General features: G+C 36.1%; 1 protein-coding gene across 2 annotated transcripts in view; it reads right to left on the bottom strand.

Moving 5' to 3' along the window:
- LOC132392603 (juxtaposed with another zinc finger protein 1-like) overlaps positions 1–15,684 on the bottom strand; it is a 296,048-nt gene that overhangs the window by 117,143 nt on the left and 163,221 nt on the right. Inside the window, exons 4-5 of one of the 2 annotated variants that reach the window (XR_009511591.1) lie at positions 15,053–15,222; positions 11,783–12,019 (exon numbers count right to left, since the gene is read on the bottom strand). Coding sequence is in view for 1 of the 2 variants with exons in the window: in XM_059966707.1 (XP_059822690.1) it covers positions 11,843–12,019; positions 15,053–15,222 (347 nt within the window). In the remaining variant the exon portion in view is untranslated. Of the gene's footprint in view, positions 1–10,220; positions 12,020–15,052; positions 15,223–15,684 lie in introns of those variants that run through there. The other variant, XM_059966707.1, reaches the window with a different exon arrangement.

The following is a 15,684-nucleotide window of genomic DNA, read 5'->3' as shown; positions in this document are numbered from 1 at the left end:
GAAACTTGCTCATGTACTCAACTAAATACACCTGACTTGCTGATCTGTTAACACAACTGAATAAAGCCTGTCACAGTCAACTGAAAATCTGCTACTGATTACAGATCTGTAAATGTAGCTTCAAGATTATCTCTAATGGAATAGTTAAGGTGGAGCAAGTGTTTGAAGAAAACTTAGTTTCAAATTAAAGTCGTCTGAAATGAATAAAATAATTATAAAGCATGATCTACATAAATTCTGTGATTTAACAATTAGAACCTGGTATTTCAGTGTACCAGAATCCATTACTGCAATTTCCAGAGACATGATTGACTTAGTTTATGAGTCTTCTAAAGAAAGATAAGTAAGCGGTGGTGTATAAAGAACACAGGTCCCAGAATTAGCCAAGAGAGATCTAAGACTCAGAAAAGGCTGGCAGAGACGTCAAAGGCCTCAGGAGGAGTTTTAAGAAAAACAAAACTGCACATGGAAACCAGAAACGAATACAGAAAATTATGGAAAAACTCAACAGGGTCAGGCAGCATCTGTTGAAAGAGGCACAGATAACATTTTGGATCCACAAACTTTTGCCAGAACTGGGAATAAGAGAGAAAGGAGCCATTTGTAAAACAAGGGGAGATCTGTGATAGAGTGAGATGGCGTAATGCTGCCAGTTACTAGAACATTACATTAAGTTTCTTGGTATGTGTAATATGCTGTTCATTGTAAGGTTGTGGGATTAGCCCAATAAGCCAGGCTGAGCCAAGTGAGCCAACATGATATAAAGCAGAAAGTGAAAAATGCTGGAAAAACTAAGCAAGTCAGGCAGCATCTGTGGAAAGAGAAACAATTAATGTTTCAGACATGAAGCCTTTTATCAGGCATGAGAAAGAGAGATATAAAGTTAGCCTCTTTAGCAGCAAAAGCGGAGAAAATGGGTGGATCACAAAGAATTTCTCTGATAAAGAGAAGTCATGTGGTACATGAAATCGGATTAAGCTACTGTGGCTGTGTAATTTGTGGTTATGTGGCATATTCTGACATATTGGGAAATGCCAAACAGATGAAAAAGGTTGGCAGACAGAAGCGGCTTTTATATAACAGGAAGAAAGTACTAAGTGTTCAAAATTTGGAGAGTTTTTGAGTCCAGAAGGCTGCAGTGTGCCCAGATAGATTTGCGGTATTGTTCCACTGTCTCTGCATTCATTAGGTCTCACTGTAATAGTAATCAATGAAAGAGAACAGAATGAGTGAGGAATGGTGAATAAAGTGACAGGCAACCAGAAGCACAGGGTCATCCCTGTGGACTGAGTGCAGGTGCTCTACAAAGTGATCATCCAATTTGTATTTGGTTTCTTCAATGTCTCTTTCTCAGATTTGATGAAGGATTTCTGAAATGTTGACTGTTTCTCTTTTGACAGATGCTGCATCATCTTCTGAGATTTTCCTGGACTATCAGAAGACAGTTAAGTGCCTTTCACCAGTTAATGTATGAAATGATCTAGTCCATTGCAGTAGAAGCCTGCTATTAAAATATCTGCAATATCTGTAACTTAAATATGTAATTTACTCAACAGGATATTTTTCTATAGTTCAGTCAATAGAAAAATGTAGATTGGACTCTAACATGCATCCTTTAAGCTCATGTACTGCAGTAACAAAAACATACAGAAATATCATTTTAACAATTTAATAACAAAATGTTCTTTGAAATACTTATTTTTAAAACATTACTTGACAACAGCCAGCAAATTTAAGGTTTCCCTTTGCTTCAATTAGCTGTCTTATATCAAGGAGCTCTGAAATACACTTATGGCATTATCAATAGACACTAGTTAACTAAATATTTAAAATAGTCAATTTTATGGAATTCTATCCCTCGAAGAATTGCTTCTTACTTCACCCCCCCCCCCCACTACCCACATTCCACCACCTAGTTTAATTTATCATCTGCTAGTTTATACTCCTTCCACTCCCCTCACATTTTTATTCTGGTTTCTTACTCCTCCCTTTCCCATCCTGATGAAGGGTATCAACCTGAGACATTGACTGTTTATTCCTCTCCATAGATGATACCTGATTTGCTGAGTTCTTCCAACATTTTATGTACATTTCTCTTGAAGAATTGAATTGCAATTCCCAAGCTTTGTTCAAAGGAGTAAACCAAAATAACTGTATGCATAAATTCCTAGGAAGCCTCCCTAACATTATTGATGATCTTTACAAATTGCACATGACAATTCTGTTCTTGAGGACACCTACACGAAAGGATTTGTCAGGCAGATCTGTGCTTTGGCAACAGTGAAAGACATTTTTGATCAACATATTTTGAACCTGCTAGTCTTCACAAGGAAACAAAGAAAGGGCAAGGTATACCTTAAATAGAGAATCTAAAGAAAAACAAAATATTCATACATAAAATTAACCTAAGTACAAAACATAAACAACCTTTAAACAAACATGATATTCAGATGGGGAAAGAAAATAATATTTCAACTAGTATATTGTCTCCACCTCATAGAACTAGAATATACAGTATACTTTCTTAGTGAATAGGTTTAGAAAGCATGAAATCTTTGGAAAAATTTGAAAAAACTTTTCCAATTAATGTAAAAGGCACAAAAGATTCTGCAAATGCTAGAAATCTTGAGCAAAAAATGTACAAAATGCTGGAGAAAGTCAGCAAGTCAAGCAGCGGCTCTGGAAAGAAATATACAGTCAACATTTTAAGTCAAGATCCTTCATCAGAACTAGAAAAGTAGGGAGCAAAAACCAGAATAAGGTGGTAAGGGGAGGGGGAGGAATAAAGCTAGCAGGCGATAGATGAGTAGATGGGGGAGGGAGGATGGTGTGAGAAGCTGGAAGGTGATAGGTGGAAGAGGTAAAGGGTTGAAGAAGAAGGATCTGATAGGAGAGGATAGTGGATCATGGAATTAAGGGAAGAAGGTAGTGAACTAGAACAAAATAATAGGCAGATCATGAGAGCGGGGAGGAGAAAAGAAGGGTGAGAGGGTATTGAGAATAAGGGAAAACAGAAAGGGAGGGGGGAAAGAGAGGGGAAGGGCTACTGGAGTTAGAGAAATTGCTGTTCATGCCATCAGGTTGGAGGCAACCCAGATGGAAAGGGTGGTCTTGCTTCTCCAACCTGAGTTTGGCCTGATGGTAAAAATAGAACACTGTACTTGTCCCTACACCTCCTCCCTCACCACCACTTAGAGCCCTAAATAGTCCTTCCAAGGGAGATGATGAATCGTTTGTGAGACTGTTTGGGGACATTTACTCCATCTAGTGCTCATGGTGCAGCCTCCTCTACATCAATTGAGGAATCACTTAATCGAGCACCTTTGCTCTGTCTATCACAACAGCTAGGATCTCCGACTGGATACCCATTTCAATTTGATTTCCCAATCCCAAACTGGCATGTCTGTCCGTGGCCTCATCTACTGCCATGATGAAGTCAAATGCAAGTGGGAAGATCATATTCCATCTGGTAGTCTCTAACCTGATAGCATGGTACGAACATCTCCAACTTCCGGTTACTAGTCCCCTCTGTTCTTTCCCACCCCTTTTTGTGTTTCATGCCATTTTAGTGGCCTCTCACCCTTTATCCTCACCCACTCTTGTGAACTGCCAATCACTTCCCTGTGGGCACTCCACCTCCCTCCCTTTACCTCTTCTGCCTGTCACCCCTCAGCTTTTCACATCCCCCACCCACACACCTTCTCCCTCACCTCGTCTCACCTACCAGCTTGTACTCTTCCCCCTTCCCCCTTCCCCATCTTCTTATTCTGGCTTCTGCTCCATTCTTTTCCTATCCTGAAGGGTCTTGGCCCAAAACATCAACTGTTTATTTCCCTCCATAGGTGCTGCTTGACCTACCAAGTTCCTCTTGCCATTTTGTATGTGTTATTCTGATTAATGTATAGGTCTGATTTTACTCTAAGTTATGGAATGGATGGTTTTAACTCCTTGTCAACATTAATTGTCAGGTCAAGTTCATCATAATCCAGATGCCAAGTGAAAATTCACTTTGTCAATGATCCTTACAGCCACCAAGTTGGACTAGTTATAATTTGGCTCAAATTGGTACTAACTGGCAGTTTTGTCCCAAGGACCCACAGCAAAATTGGAACTGCTACTTACCTAATCAAATTTTATTTAGAATGTTTATAGCCTGTATAAATGCAAGCTTAACTAGACTTAACCCAAATTTCAGACTTGAAATTTATGAACTAGGCAAGCAAATTACCAAATTAAAGGTATACAAAAGCTATACACAAATGCAATTGTGTAATAAAATGTAATTTAACAAGCAATTAAAAATGATGCTGGTATCGATAATATATGGTCATCAAGAACGAAACACATCAATATTATAGTTTTACAACTATAAACGATTGTTTCTGGTGCAGGAAGATAAGGATACATTTGAATTGGGATTATTTATTTTTGGAGTGACCCATTTAGTGCTATTAGAAAATTAAAATTGACACTTTAATCACTTTTCAAATGTTTCCAATGCCCAAGTCATTAAAACAATAAATAATCATTGGTCTAATTAATTTTGAGTAAAGTATGTAATCTTTCCTGGGGGGGGGGGTCACAATACAGTTTTTTTTTGTATTTTAACTTGATATTTCATTGGAAGCACCTCCTCTGTTATTGGCACAAATACCAGCTGTTAAATGAAGCAAGAGTAATCCAATAAGATGCTATGGAACTTTGAAATATGAAATTACATCCATGTTCTGTATATTTGTCTCCACATCCACTTTCTTTTCATATGTGGTTTAAGACTGTGATATGCCATTGAGGTATGCTCTAGATTTTTTAGCACATTTCGGTGATGCCTGCAGTTTGGCATCCTCTTAAACTATTCCTGCCTCAGTATGATGTCAGGGTCAACTGTATCATGACAGGTGCCTCGGTAGTAAAAATATGTTAGATACTATACGATTGGGTGTAAATGACTGTAGTGTTGTAATGTTTGTTTGGCGGTGATTAATGCAATGAAATGAAGTTCATCACATTGGACTGAATCATTTACCTCCAAAGCAACTGTCTGTAATGTTTCTCCTAAATGTAGCTTCAGTATTTATGTTATTCTTTCAGAGTTGGAATGGCTTCTTGCAAAGTTTCAGGAGTGATTTTATCACTCATGGAAATTCAATGCCACCTCCATCACACCCAAGTCATTGGTGCCATCCTGCTCCCCTAAAATTATACTTAAGCTGACAGAACATGAAAAATGTAGGAATTACATATGCAACGCCCTGGGAAAGGTTTCACAGCTAATGTAATGGTTTCTGTAGCAGCAGTGTGTTTGGGCTATGACTAGAGATAATGGGGGCTTTGGAATGTGCGGCGTCCACTGAGAGGAGTGGTTTTCTTCCTGTGTGCCTGAGTGAGGGTTTCGCAGGCTTTTGTTCGGTGGAAGATGGAGAGAGAAGAGGCCAGAATGGAGAGGTCACAGCCTACAGGACTGAGTGGATGTGAAGTGGGGTCGGGAGTCGACTACACCTGTGGGAAAATGATAGCGAACGAACGGACAGGAAGGTCATGAGTTCCAACATGCACATTAGTCTGTTTCATTAAAACGGGCCCTTTTCTTTTTGTTTTCTTTACTAATCCTCTAAAATTAAGAATTATAAAACTAAATGATTTAATTGCATGCGGTGTACTGTACGTTATTTCATGGTACTGTTTTGTAACGGGAAAACATCACGCAGCATCCACACAAACGAGATTTCACAAGTTTGGCGGGCCAGAGAGTGTCTTTCCCTAGACTAACGCAGTCTACCAAACCTGGGGGTTACATATACTATTTATACATGCAGTTAATCCTATTAAATAAAAATAAATAACTTGGTGCTATGGGTTCAAAATGGTATCTAGAGAGTTTATCTCAATTCATAAATGGATGTGTACAGTGACATGGCAATACAGGCTGGTGTAGTGGCACAACAGTTAAGGCTACTGCCATATACATGCCATGCAAAAGTTTGGGCACCCCTAGTCAAAATTTCTGTTACTGTGAATAGCTAAGTGAGTAAAAGATGACCTGATTTCCAAAAGGTCTTGGGCCGTCTTGCATGCACTGCTCTTTTGAGGTCTATCCACAGATCTTCGATGATGTTTAGGTTGGGGGACTGTGAGGGCCATGGCAAAACTGTCAGCTTGCTCCTCTTGAGGTAGTCCATTGTGGATTTTGAGGTGTGTTTAGGATCATTATCCTGCTGTAGAAGCCATCCTCTTTTTATCTTCAGCTTTTTTACAGATGGTGTGATGTTTGCTTCCAGAATTTGCTGGTATTTAAGTGAATTCATTATTTCCTCTACCAGTGCATGCCACTGGCTGCAACAAAAACCCAAAGCATGATCGATCCACCCCCCCATGCTCAACAGTTGGAGAGGTGTTCTTTTCATGAAATTCTGCACCCCTTTTTCTCCAAACATACCTTTGCTCATTGCGGCCAAAAAGTTCTATTTTAACTTCATCAGTCCACAAGACTTGTTTTCAAAATGCATCAGGCTTGTTTAGGTGTTTCCTTTGCAAACTTCTGATGCTGCATTTTGTGGTGAGGATGCAGGAACGGTTTTCTTCTGATAACTCTTCCTTAAATGTCATATTTGTTCAGGTGTCACTGCACAGTAGAACAGTGCACCACCACTCCAGAGTCTGCTAAATCTTCCTGAAGGTCTTTTGCAGTCAAACAGGGGTTTTGATTTTCCTTTCTAGCAATCCTACGAGCAGTTCTCTTGGAAAGTTTTCTTGGTCTTCCAGACCTCAGCTTGACCTCCTCCATTCCTGTTAACTGCCATTTCTTAATCACATTACGAACTGAGGAAATGGTTAACTGAAAATGCTTTGCTATTTTCTTATAGTCTTCTCCTGCTTTGTGGACATCAATTATTTTAATTTTCAGAGAGCTAGGCAGCTGCTTAGAGGAGCCCATGTCTACTGATAGTTGGGACAAGGTTTGAGGAGTCGGGATATTTATAAAGCTTTGAAATTTGCATCACCTGGCCTTTCCTAACAATGATTGTGAACAAGCCATAGCTCTAACAAGCTTGTTAAGGTCTGAGACCTTGGTAAAAGTTATCCAAGAGCTCAAATCTCTTGGGATGCCCAAACTTCTGCATGGTGCTCCTTTCCTTTTTTCCCCACTCTAAAATTGTACAAAACAAAAATAATACACTAATCTTACTTAAAATTTTGAAAAGAATGTTTCATCTTTAACTTTATGTCTTTCGGAGAACAGTTCAGCTTCTACTCACTTAACTATTCACAGTAACAGAAATTTTGACCGGGGTGCCCAAACTTTTGCATGCCACTGTAACTCCAGCAACCCGAGTTCAATTCTGCCTTTGTTATGAGGGTTTGCTTCCAGGAACCCCAGTTTCCTCCTACATCCCAGTGTACAGGTAGGTTAATTGATAGCAGAAGTTACAGCTCAGTGCAGATGGGTGATAAGAGAGTTGGGGGAGTTGATTGAAGTGCAAGGAAGAATAGCACACAGGAAAATAAATGGGGGAATGGGGACTAATGGGAATGCTCTGAGAGTGGGCATACACTCAATGAGTTAAATAGTCTCCTTCCTTGTCATAAGGAAATATAAAATCATTTGTGAAATCATTCCACTAAGCATTGTAACAACCAAGCAAGTAAAATATTTATTTCCCAGCCAAACATAGTTTAGCATATTTGTAATCGGCATTAGGCTAGGAAATTTGCATATTTCAAATTACTTTAAATAAAGTAATAGTCTAAATACACCACATCGGCAAAGATATTGCAGAAATAGAGGTATAATTTTAATCAATCTTTAAATATCTCAGTGCTGTTTAAAAAAAAAGTCATTCTTGCTACCAAAGCTGCCATTTATTGTCAAGTCATTTTGCCCTAGAGTTGTGCCCTGCTGTTTCCCTAAACTGGTGATCTTTGTGTCACAAAGATGTTTTAGCAATACTAGATGAGAAAAATTCAGTTTTAGTTTTTCCTTTATGGTGGTATAACAGTGATTTTCCCATTTCAAATTTTCTGTTAAAAGTCAACTATGTTGGTATGGGACTAGTTAAAAATGACAGACTTCCTTCCCTAAATGGACATTACGATGATAGAAATTTTACAACAGTCCAACAGCTTCGTCATATTACCAGATAGCAGTGTGTTCCAGATTCAAACCAAATTCTTAAAACTTTACAATGCCATTTCAACTTCCTTTTTATTATTAGTCCAGACCACTAATTACTCATTAAGCCACATAAAAACTATAAGACAAAACCTCTAGCTTGGATTAATATTTTTGCCTTAATAAATATTCATTGGTTCTGTCATACTTTCAATTTCTATTTGATCACAAATGCAGAAGATCAAAGTGAATAAAAACCTTTGAAAACAGCAAAGAGCATTCAAATACCGAAGGAAAACGAATCTGGACTAAAACTTATAGCACTTCTAAATAATAAAGTTTGGCAGTTTCAGCATCAAGTACAATTATTTTAGTCATTTTAAAACTCAAATGCTCAGTTAAATAGTCTGATGAAAGGTCATCAAGCTAAACCATTAACTATACTTCTTGACAGACATGGGCAGGCCTGCAATTTCTCCTTGAATTGCAAAAATATAAGACAGCCATCTTGCACTTCATACATTTTGTCTACTGTTAATTACTGAGAATATGTAATGTGACTTGAGAATAATATTTTTTTTCTGAAAAGTACAATGCCAATTCAGTGAATTTATTTTGTTATGATTACGGGACCTGCCATTGTAATTTCTGATTTAACCAAATAAAATCCTGGAGATGAACAGATTTTAATTTCATTATTTTGATTATATTTAAATTATATTTAAATATATTTAAATTATATTATCCAAGTCTTTCCATCCCTACAAAAAAAACCAACTTATTTTTAATCACTGGAAAGTGACATAAAAACTCATACCTTGTGCCATAACCATTAATTTTGTGGTGAAATGATTACATGAGGAAAGTGAAGCAAATGAATGAGAGAGATTAAGTGAGAAAGATGAGTGTGGCAAAGACTTTCTAAAGTGTATTTCGAAACCAAAGCACAATGCATTTGATTAAGGACCTTTCAAATAAAAGGAACCTTTCTGAGAAATAAATAGTGTTTTCAATTCAGAACCTTAATGTCATTAAAATTATTTATCTGAATTTTAATGTATTGTTCCATGTGATGTTGGTCCTCTGGTTGCTTTCTATTTGACCAATCAGTAAAATGGATAATTGCTTGAGATTAAATGCAACTGGTAAGCAGTTCAGTGGAACAAGAAAACAATACTCAAGATATCTGGTTAATTTAAATATGAATGTCATAAATCTTATTCCTTGTAAATTTTCAAATCTTTGCTATTTAGTAGATAAACTGGGAATTTAGCTGAGTGCCAATTTGGACAACATTTTATGGTGATTTTGGCAGCTATAAATTTGGAAGTCCTGCAGTTTTCAGCCATCTGTTGCTCAATACATCATAGGCAGACTTTCATATTCAGGTACTTCAGGCCCTTCTAATCATTTTACTCTTTGGAGGAGCCAGTTTATTCTGGGAGAAGAATTAAAGTTGAAATTTTAATAGGACTAAATTATACAAAATATATATGCCAAAGATATGTACATTTTAAAGCTGACAGAATTAATAAGCTTTTTGTTCAACTATAGCGTTTCACCTGACTGCACCTTTTCCCAATTTCAGAATAGGCTTTATTAAAGATCTATATTTTCTAAGATAAAAAAATTAATTTTAGCTTAAATTTGAATAATTGATCCCAAGCAAGTTCTTTGCAATAAGAACTTCTCAGTGATTGATGAGGAATCAGAAAACTCTGTCTGTATTGCTAGTATATAACAAAGTCATCTCATTATTTAATATTTATGATAGGAGGCCTCATTTTTAAAATATTGTTCACATTCTGATTAAAAATAATAAATTGTTGCATATCTACATTAAAGACCAAGTACAGTTGCACTTCAAAGAGAGTGAATCTAATATTGTTGCCTCGATCCAGATTGAGTTAAAAACAGGGAATTGTAATGAAGTTTGACTTTCTACTTTCAGTGAAAGAAGCTGCTGAAGACAAAATCTATTCAGAACTGCTTCAAAGCCAGCTTTTGACTGTCTTTTGACCTCTGCTACCCCCTATGGGTGAGTTTTGACAAATGTCTGTAACATTGTTAGGAGCACTTTACGGCGGTTGTGAATACCTTTCCCAGTATAGGAAGAAAGCCAGAAGATAAATATAGTCGCTATTAACTAACACAGAGTCACACTCATTGTAACCATAAAAGTACTGAATCTAAACTGTTATACTCTTCTCAATTTGAAAACATGAAATGGGGGGAGGGGTGGCAGTAAATAGACATCTTCTGATCTTTAGGCAGTGATTATTCCATCCAAAATTCTTACTAGTACGTAGCAGATTGACTCTTCTCAAATGCCCCAATGAAATTTCACCATTGATCAAATTTTAAGCACTGACATGTAATATTAATACTTGTAAAACGACATTATACTAAAGAGAACTGGGTGTCCAGCTTTACCAATCTGAAACTTAGTCTTTCTTTTTTAAATAAGGTAAAACTGAACGAAAAAAAGGTTGCCAGGGTCAAGATTAATTATCTAAAATAAAATATGACATTTTCATATTTTCTGAACCACAGACATAATCTTTTAAAACTTCCAAAGTGCTGATACTGCATTATAGCAGAACTAGGTCAGGATTATATTTTAGGCAGGCGTCCAATAAGTAACCAAATTGCCATAACTTAACTTGCTGACAACAGAATTTCTTTTAATGCAAGAGTACATTATTTAGTTGTAAACAGGCAAACCTTATTTATAAGCATATGGTGCACATGCTGCTTTAATTACACACACACTGATTTAGCACACTAAAGGCCAACACATGTCTCAAGAAATTAAGTATCTTTTAACCTGGGAACAATGCTTTTAGTTTTACTCATCTTTATAAACAACCTAACTAGTGTGGTCAGTTTCCTATTTTCATGACAAAAACCATCAACGTGACTTCTTTTGTTAGAATTCTAGATCAAGTACTTTCGATCTTAGATTCTAACATTAATTGATTCTATTTAATTACATTTCAAATTTAAATTTAGAAATTTTTAAATATATTTTTTCTTCAAGATAAAGATTAATTTGGTCTAGTGGAAACTTTGAAACAACTGTCAAGTTCTCATGAATTGATCCAGAGAAATTTTTATTACATAGTACAAGGATTGCATCCCCCACTTGAAAACAAATCTGGCACAGCATGACATTCAATCTAGTGGTATATGACAGAAGGATCGGTTAGGATGATTCCCCATCAAAATACTCTATAAATGATAATGATAAATCAAGCTTGCCTTTATTTAGATCCCAGGATTCTAACATCGAGATCTAAAGTATAGCAGCACCTTTTTGTACTACCAATGGCATCTTTAAAAACATTTTGCAATATAAAAAATAAACTTATTGTATTGGCAATTTTAAGATGTAACCTACAATTGAATATTGAAGCTCAATAAAGGAATAGAGAAGTGCTTTTAGAAGCAATAATCATTAATTAAAATAGTATCCCTGGAACTCAAAATTAATATTTAAAATATTGTATCTAATTTGTAGCAACATTTGATGCCATTATGGGAACACAACTTTGTAACTAATAAAGTGTTTATTTTAGACAGAAAGTTCATTTAAAAATAAAGAATAAAGAGCAACTTTTTTCAAGATTTGTAACAATTAGTTTTGAGAGAAAATTCAATCTCTTCACTCACCCCTGTTAGCAGAAAACTGAGTATGCAATTAGCAGTTCAGTCAGGTACGGGGGAATTGCCTCACAACTGCATCTTTCTAAGCATATCAACTGACACTGGTGGATGAAAGGTGATGGTATGGTGACGAAGCCCATGAGCAGTTTTGTAACTTTTCCCACAGCGGCACTTGAAAGGTTTCCGGACACGGGTTTGAGTGCGGTGGCCATTCTTGGCATGGTACTTGATTCCATTAACATTCTAACAGAAGTGAAGAATGATTAAAATTTTCTGAAAACATTGTTTGGATATTGCTATCAGTGAAAATTATTTAATATAATTTGCATAATTACATACTGTAGACTTAAGATGAATTTGATTAACATTGCCACTTTGTATTTTTTAATCCATTACCCTTTACACTGAACTGGAGATCATTTAAAAATACCAGCAAGTTAAAATTTGTTTACCTCTTCCACACAGTACAAATGCCAACAAAGAGCATTAAATTCTACTCTTGAGTACATTTTAGGCATGAGTATTTGAAATATCTCACTAAATTAGTAACATTATCAATGAGAGACATCAGAAAATTCCTATTAAAGCAACCCAACTCAGTAGTTATTTTAAACTTACAAATTACAATAAATAAGCTTCACAAAATCAATTTACCTTAAACCTGTTGGTATAACAAAGTTAATTAGCATTAGCTTTAATACTGTTTTTAATTAGCCTGAGACAATGCACCTTTCTATATCTGCACTAACAAGAATGCAAAACTGATATTTGCATTCTTTTCTTTCCATTTTGAAATATCCTCCATCAGTTCTCCCATTACAAAATGGAGTAATAATTTTCCAATCTCATAATGAACAGCAAAACCAAGTTTGCAGGAAAAAATGCTAGACATCTTATTAAAGAGGAAACTTATTCTGAATTTTGACCTGTTTTATAATGGTTTTCATGTTAAATCAGTTTAGTCTTTGGATTTTCATTCATTATTTTCCTCAACTAAATCTTGTTTCATTCACCACAGATATGTTTTGTGTTTGATATACTTAACGAGCAGTAACCCTGTCAACTCTACCGTACAGGTTTCTGATAGATTTAACTCTAGTTGTGGGTGGGCTAAGCTGTGCCTCCAATTGCCATGGAATACTTGGAATTCTAAGCACCTTTTAACAATTATATTGTCCAGGAACCAGACAAATGGATTAAGTTTCTCTGCCGTCAAAAAGGCATTCCAATTAACAAATTAATGAAACCTTGTGGTGGTTTTGCCTTCCACCCTCCCACCACCACCCCAGTACACACACACACTTTTATAAATAGACAAGAGATTAGTGATTTTGTCACTAGTAACATCAAAAAAGTAAGCCGTTTCTGTCAAAAAGACAAAATGTCAGAAATCAAATGGTACAAATTTTTTAAAAGATCCTAAATATCCAATAATGGATTTCTGAACTTTGAACTTCAAAAATCAGATTTTTTTATGCAACTAGAAAGTTGCAGAAAGTAAATGATTCCTTCACTACGAAAGGACTGCAAAACATACAGAGGAGGTACCTAGTAGGAAATATTTAGAGGTGAACTTTGTAGTGGATTCTACTGCAATTAAGTTTTAAGCATGAGCAGAACACTTTGAGCGGAAATGATATAATTCACTATTGATATTGTTTACCTCAACAGAATATGTTCACAACGACGATACTGAAGCTGCACTCAATACTCCAGAAAACCCCAGGGCTGCTACATTCAAACACAAACCTTCTGAGTTCCAAATGGTTATATTTTCTGTCTTTACCCACATCTAAAGTTAAATACGAGTTTGATATTTAATAATAGAGACATTCTACAATTTAAATTAAGATAATGATAGTTGTTAGTGGAGCTGACAAGAAATTTTCGGACAGGAAAGAAAAAATGAAAGTACAAAATATATTAATTTTGATTATAGAATCTGTATGCAAAGAACATATCCGATGTTGGGTTTTTTTTTCCAAAAAGTTGTTTGTTGTCAAAGTAATTAAGAGAAAATATTGGTGTATTCTAATCTTTCAGAAGCAGCACATGACAAAATTTGCTTAATACTGTATACTAAATTACATGTTGCTGCTTTATTGAGTAATGCTTTAGAAACAAATACAAACAAATCTAGTTTTGCAGCAAATTGTGTACATTAATATCATTCCTATACTTATTGTAGGCTTTTCTTCATGCCAGAGATACTTTCAATTTGATGTTCATAAAACCAAAATGCAAACTAATATTAACAGCAGAGAAGTGTGCAGATGCAGCATTTAGTAAGAACTGCCACCACTTGAAAGTCAGCCACCATCCCATTAAACAAAGAAGAAAAACAACTGAAACGGTGATCCAAGGAACAGGTTATTAACATGGAAGATATCTAAAGTTAAATTTTAATTTTCAGGTGATCTACCTCACACATCTATACCCATAAAGTGGTAACAAATTTGCTAAAATTTAATTCAGCATTCAGACGACAAAAATTTAAATTGTGGCTGGGAAAGTTAGATGTTTGAAATATAGCTGTATAATTGATTTCTAACAAATTTATAAGCTTAACAACTGTAGTTTAGTTACATTAGTCTATCAAAATCAAAACTTTAGTTTAATTTTAAAACTCTGTAATTAGACTTAGCACCATTCATCAGCTCATCATGGAGCAAGTTTGCCTTGCATTTTCCCCTACTGATGATCTGGTTTCGGCTTCCGTCTAAACTATTACCCTCTATTTGTTGTTCCTTCCACCGTACCAGGCTTTCCAAAGACTATTAATCTGCCAAGTCTGCAAGCTCTTTCAATAATGATGTTTGAGCAATTCAGCTGGATGGCTCTCGTGCATCAGACATGGAGCCAGAAAGATTTCAGAATAACATTGAATAGCTTTGTTATACTGGTAATTAAGACAGGACTGACATTCAAACAGGACCTGGACAGGATGTGGCAAATTACTGTATTCTTTGTGTGAAAAGCTGTTCCCACTATGGTTTGTCTGGCCTCTAGGGAACTCATCATCTTCACTAACAGTCAGAATGGGATTTTGTACCCTCTATTCCCTCTCCAAAACCTCATTCTAATACACATTTATGATTCATAGCAACACTGTGCACAAAAGCTTATTAATTTGTAAACTTCAGAGAGATGAAATCATTGATCTTGTAATCTACTTTTTGTTGTCCAGCGGTGTAAATAGAAAGGCACCACCTTCTGTTCAAGTGCATTTTTATTGACATCTTCAAGGACAGCTTGTTGGCTGGACACAATACATACCTTGTACCTCTTTTTACAGCCAGGTACAGGACAAGCAAATGGCTTCTCGTCGTCCCCATTCAAGCACATTGAGCTTAGAATAGTCTCGGAGCTAATAGCACTTTCTGTTGTCCATGATTCATCACTGTCGGAATCTTCACATTCAATTTCTTCTTCATCTAATTCACTGCCTGAAGTTTCAGTTAAAAAAAGACACACACACACAACAAAGGTTCTTTGTTAAAATGGATTCATATTCAGATGAATTGCTTAAAACAATATTTTTGCCCATTTCACTTTCCCTTTGAAATCATAATAAATAAAAATCATTCATTTCAACTTTCCAAATACCTTTAGCAAATGCACTAATGTTTTGAACTGCCAAAGGCATCCTGGGTAATTAGCCATTACAGTTCTGTCACGGAGGGTTCTACAGTCAATACAGGGATAATTTAGGCAATGGTGAATGACAGTGCCATCCAGACTTTTGGGATGATCAAGGACACATCCAGCTGTACCAGACATCTGTCAGGACCATGAATCATTTCAACTAGCAGCACACTAACCAAGCAACTGAAGCAGGAGAAAAGATTCAACAAGCAGCACATGTGCACACACATATACCCACATGTACGCACACGAACATATGTGAA

This window comes from Hypanus sabinus, chromosome 4 (genome assembly GCF_030144855.1).
Source record: "Hypanus sabinus isolate sHypSab1 chromosome 4, sHypSab1.hap1, whole genome shotgun sequence".
Lineage (NCBI taxonomy): Eukaryota > Metazoa > Chordata > Chondrichthyes > Myliobatiformes > Dasyatidae > Hypanus > Hypanus sabinus.
The sequence above is the reverse complement of the archived record's forward strand: the minus strand, read 5'-3'. Positions and strand labels throughout refer to the sequence as shown.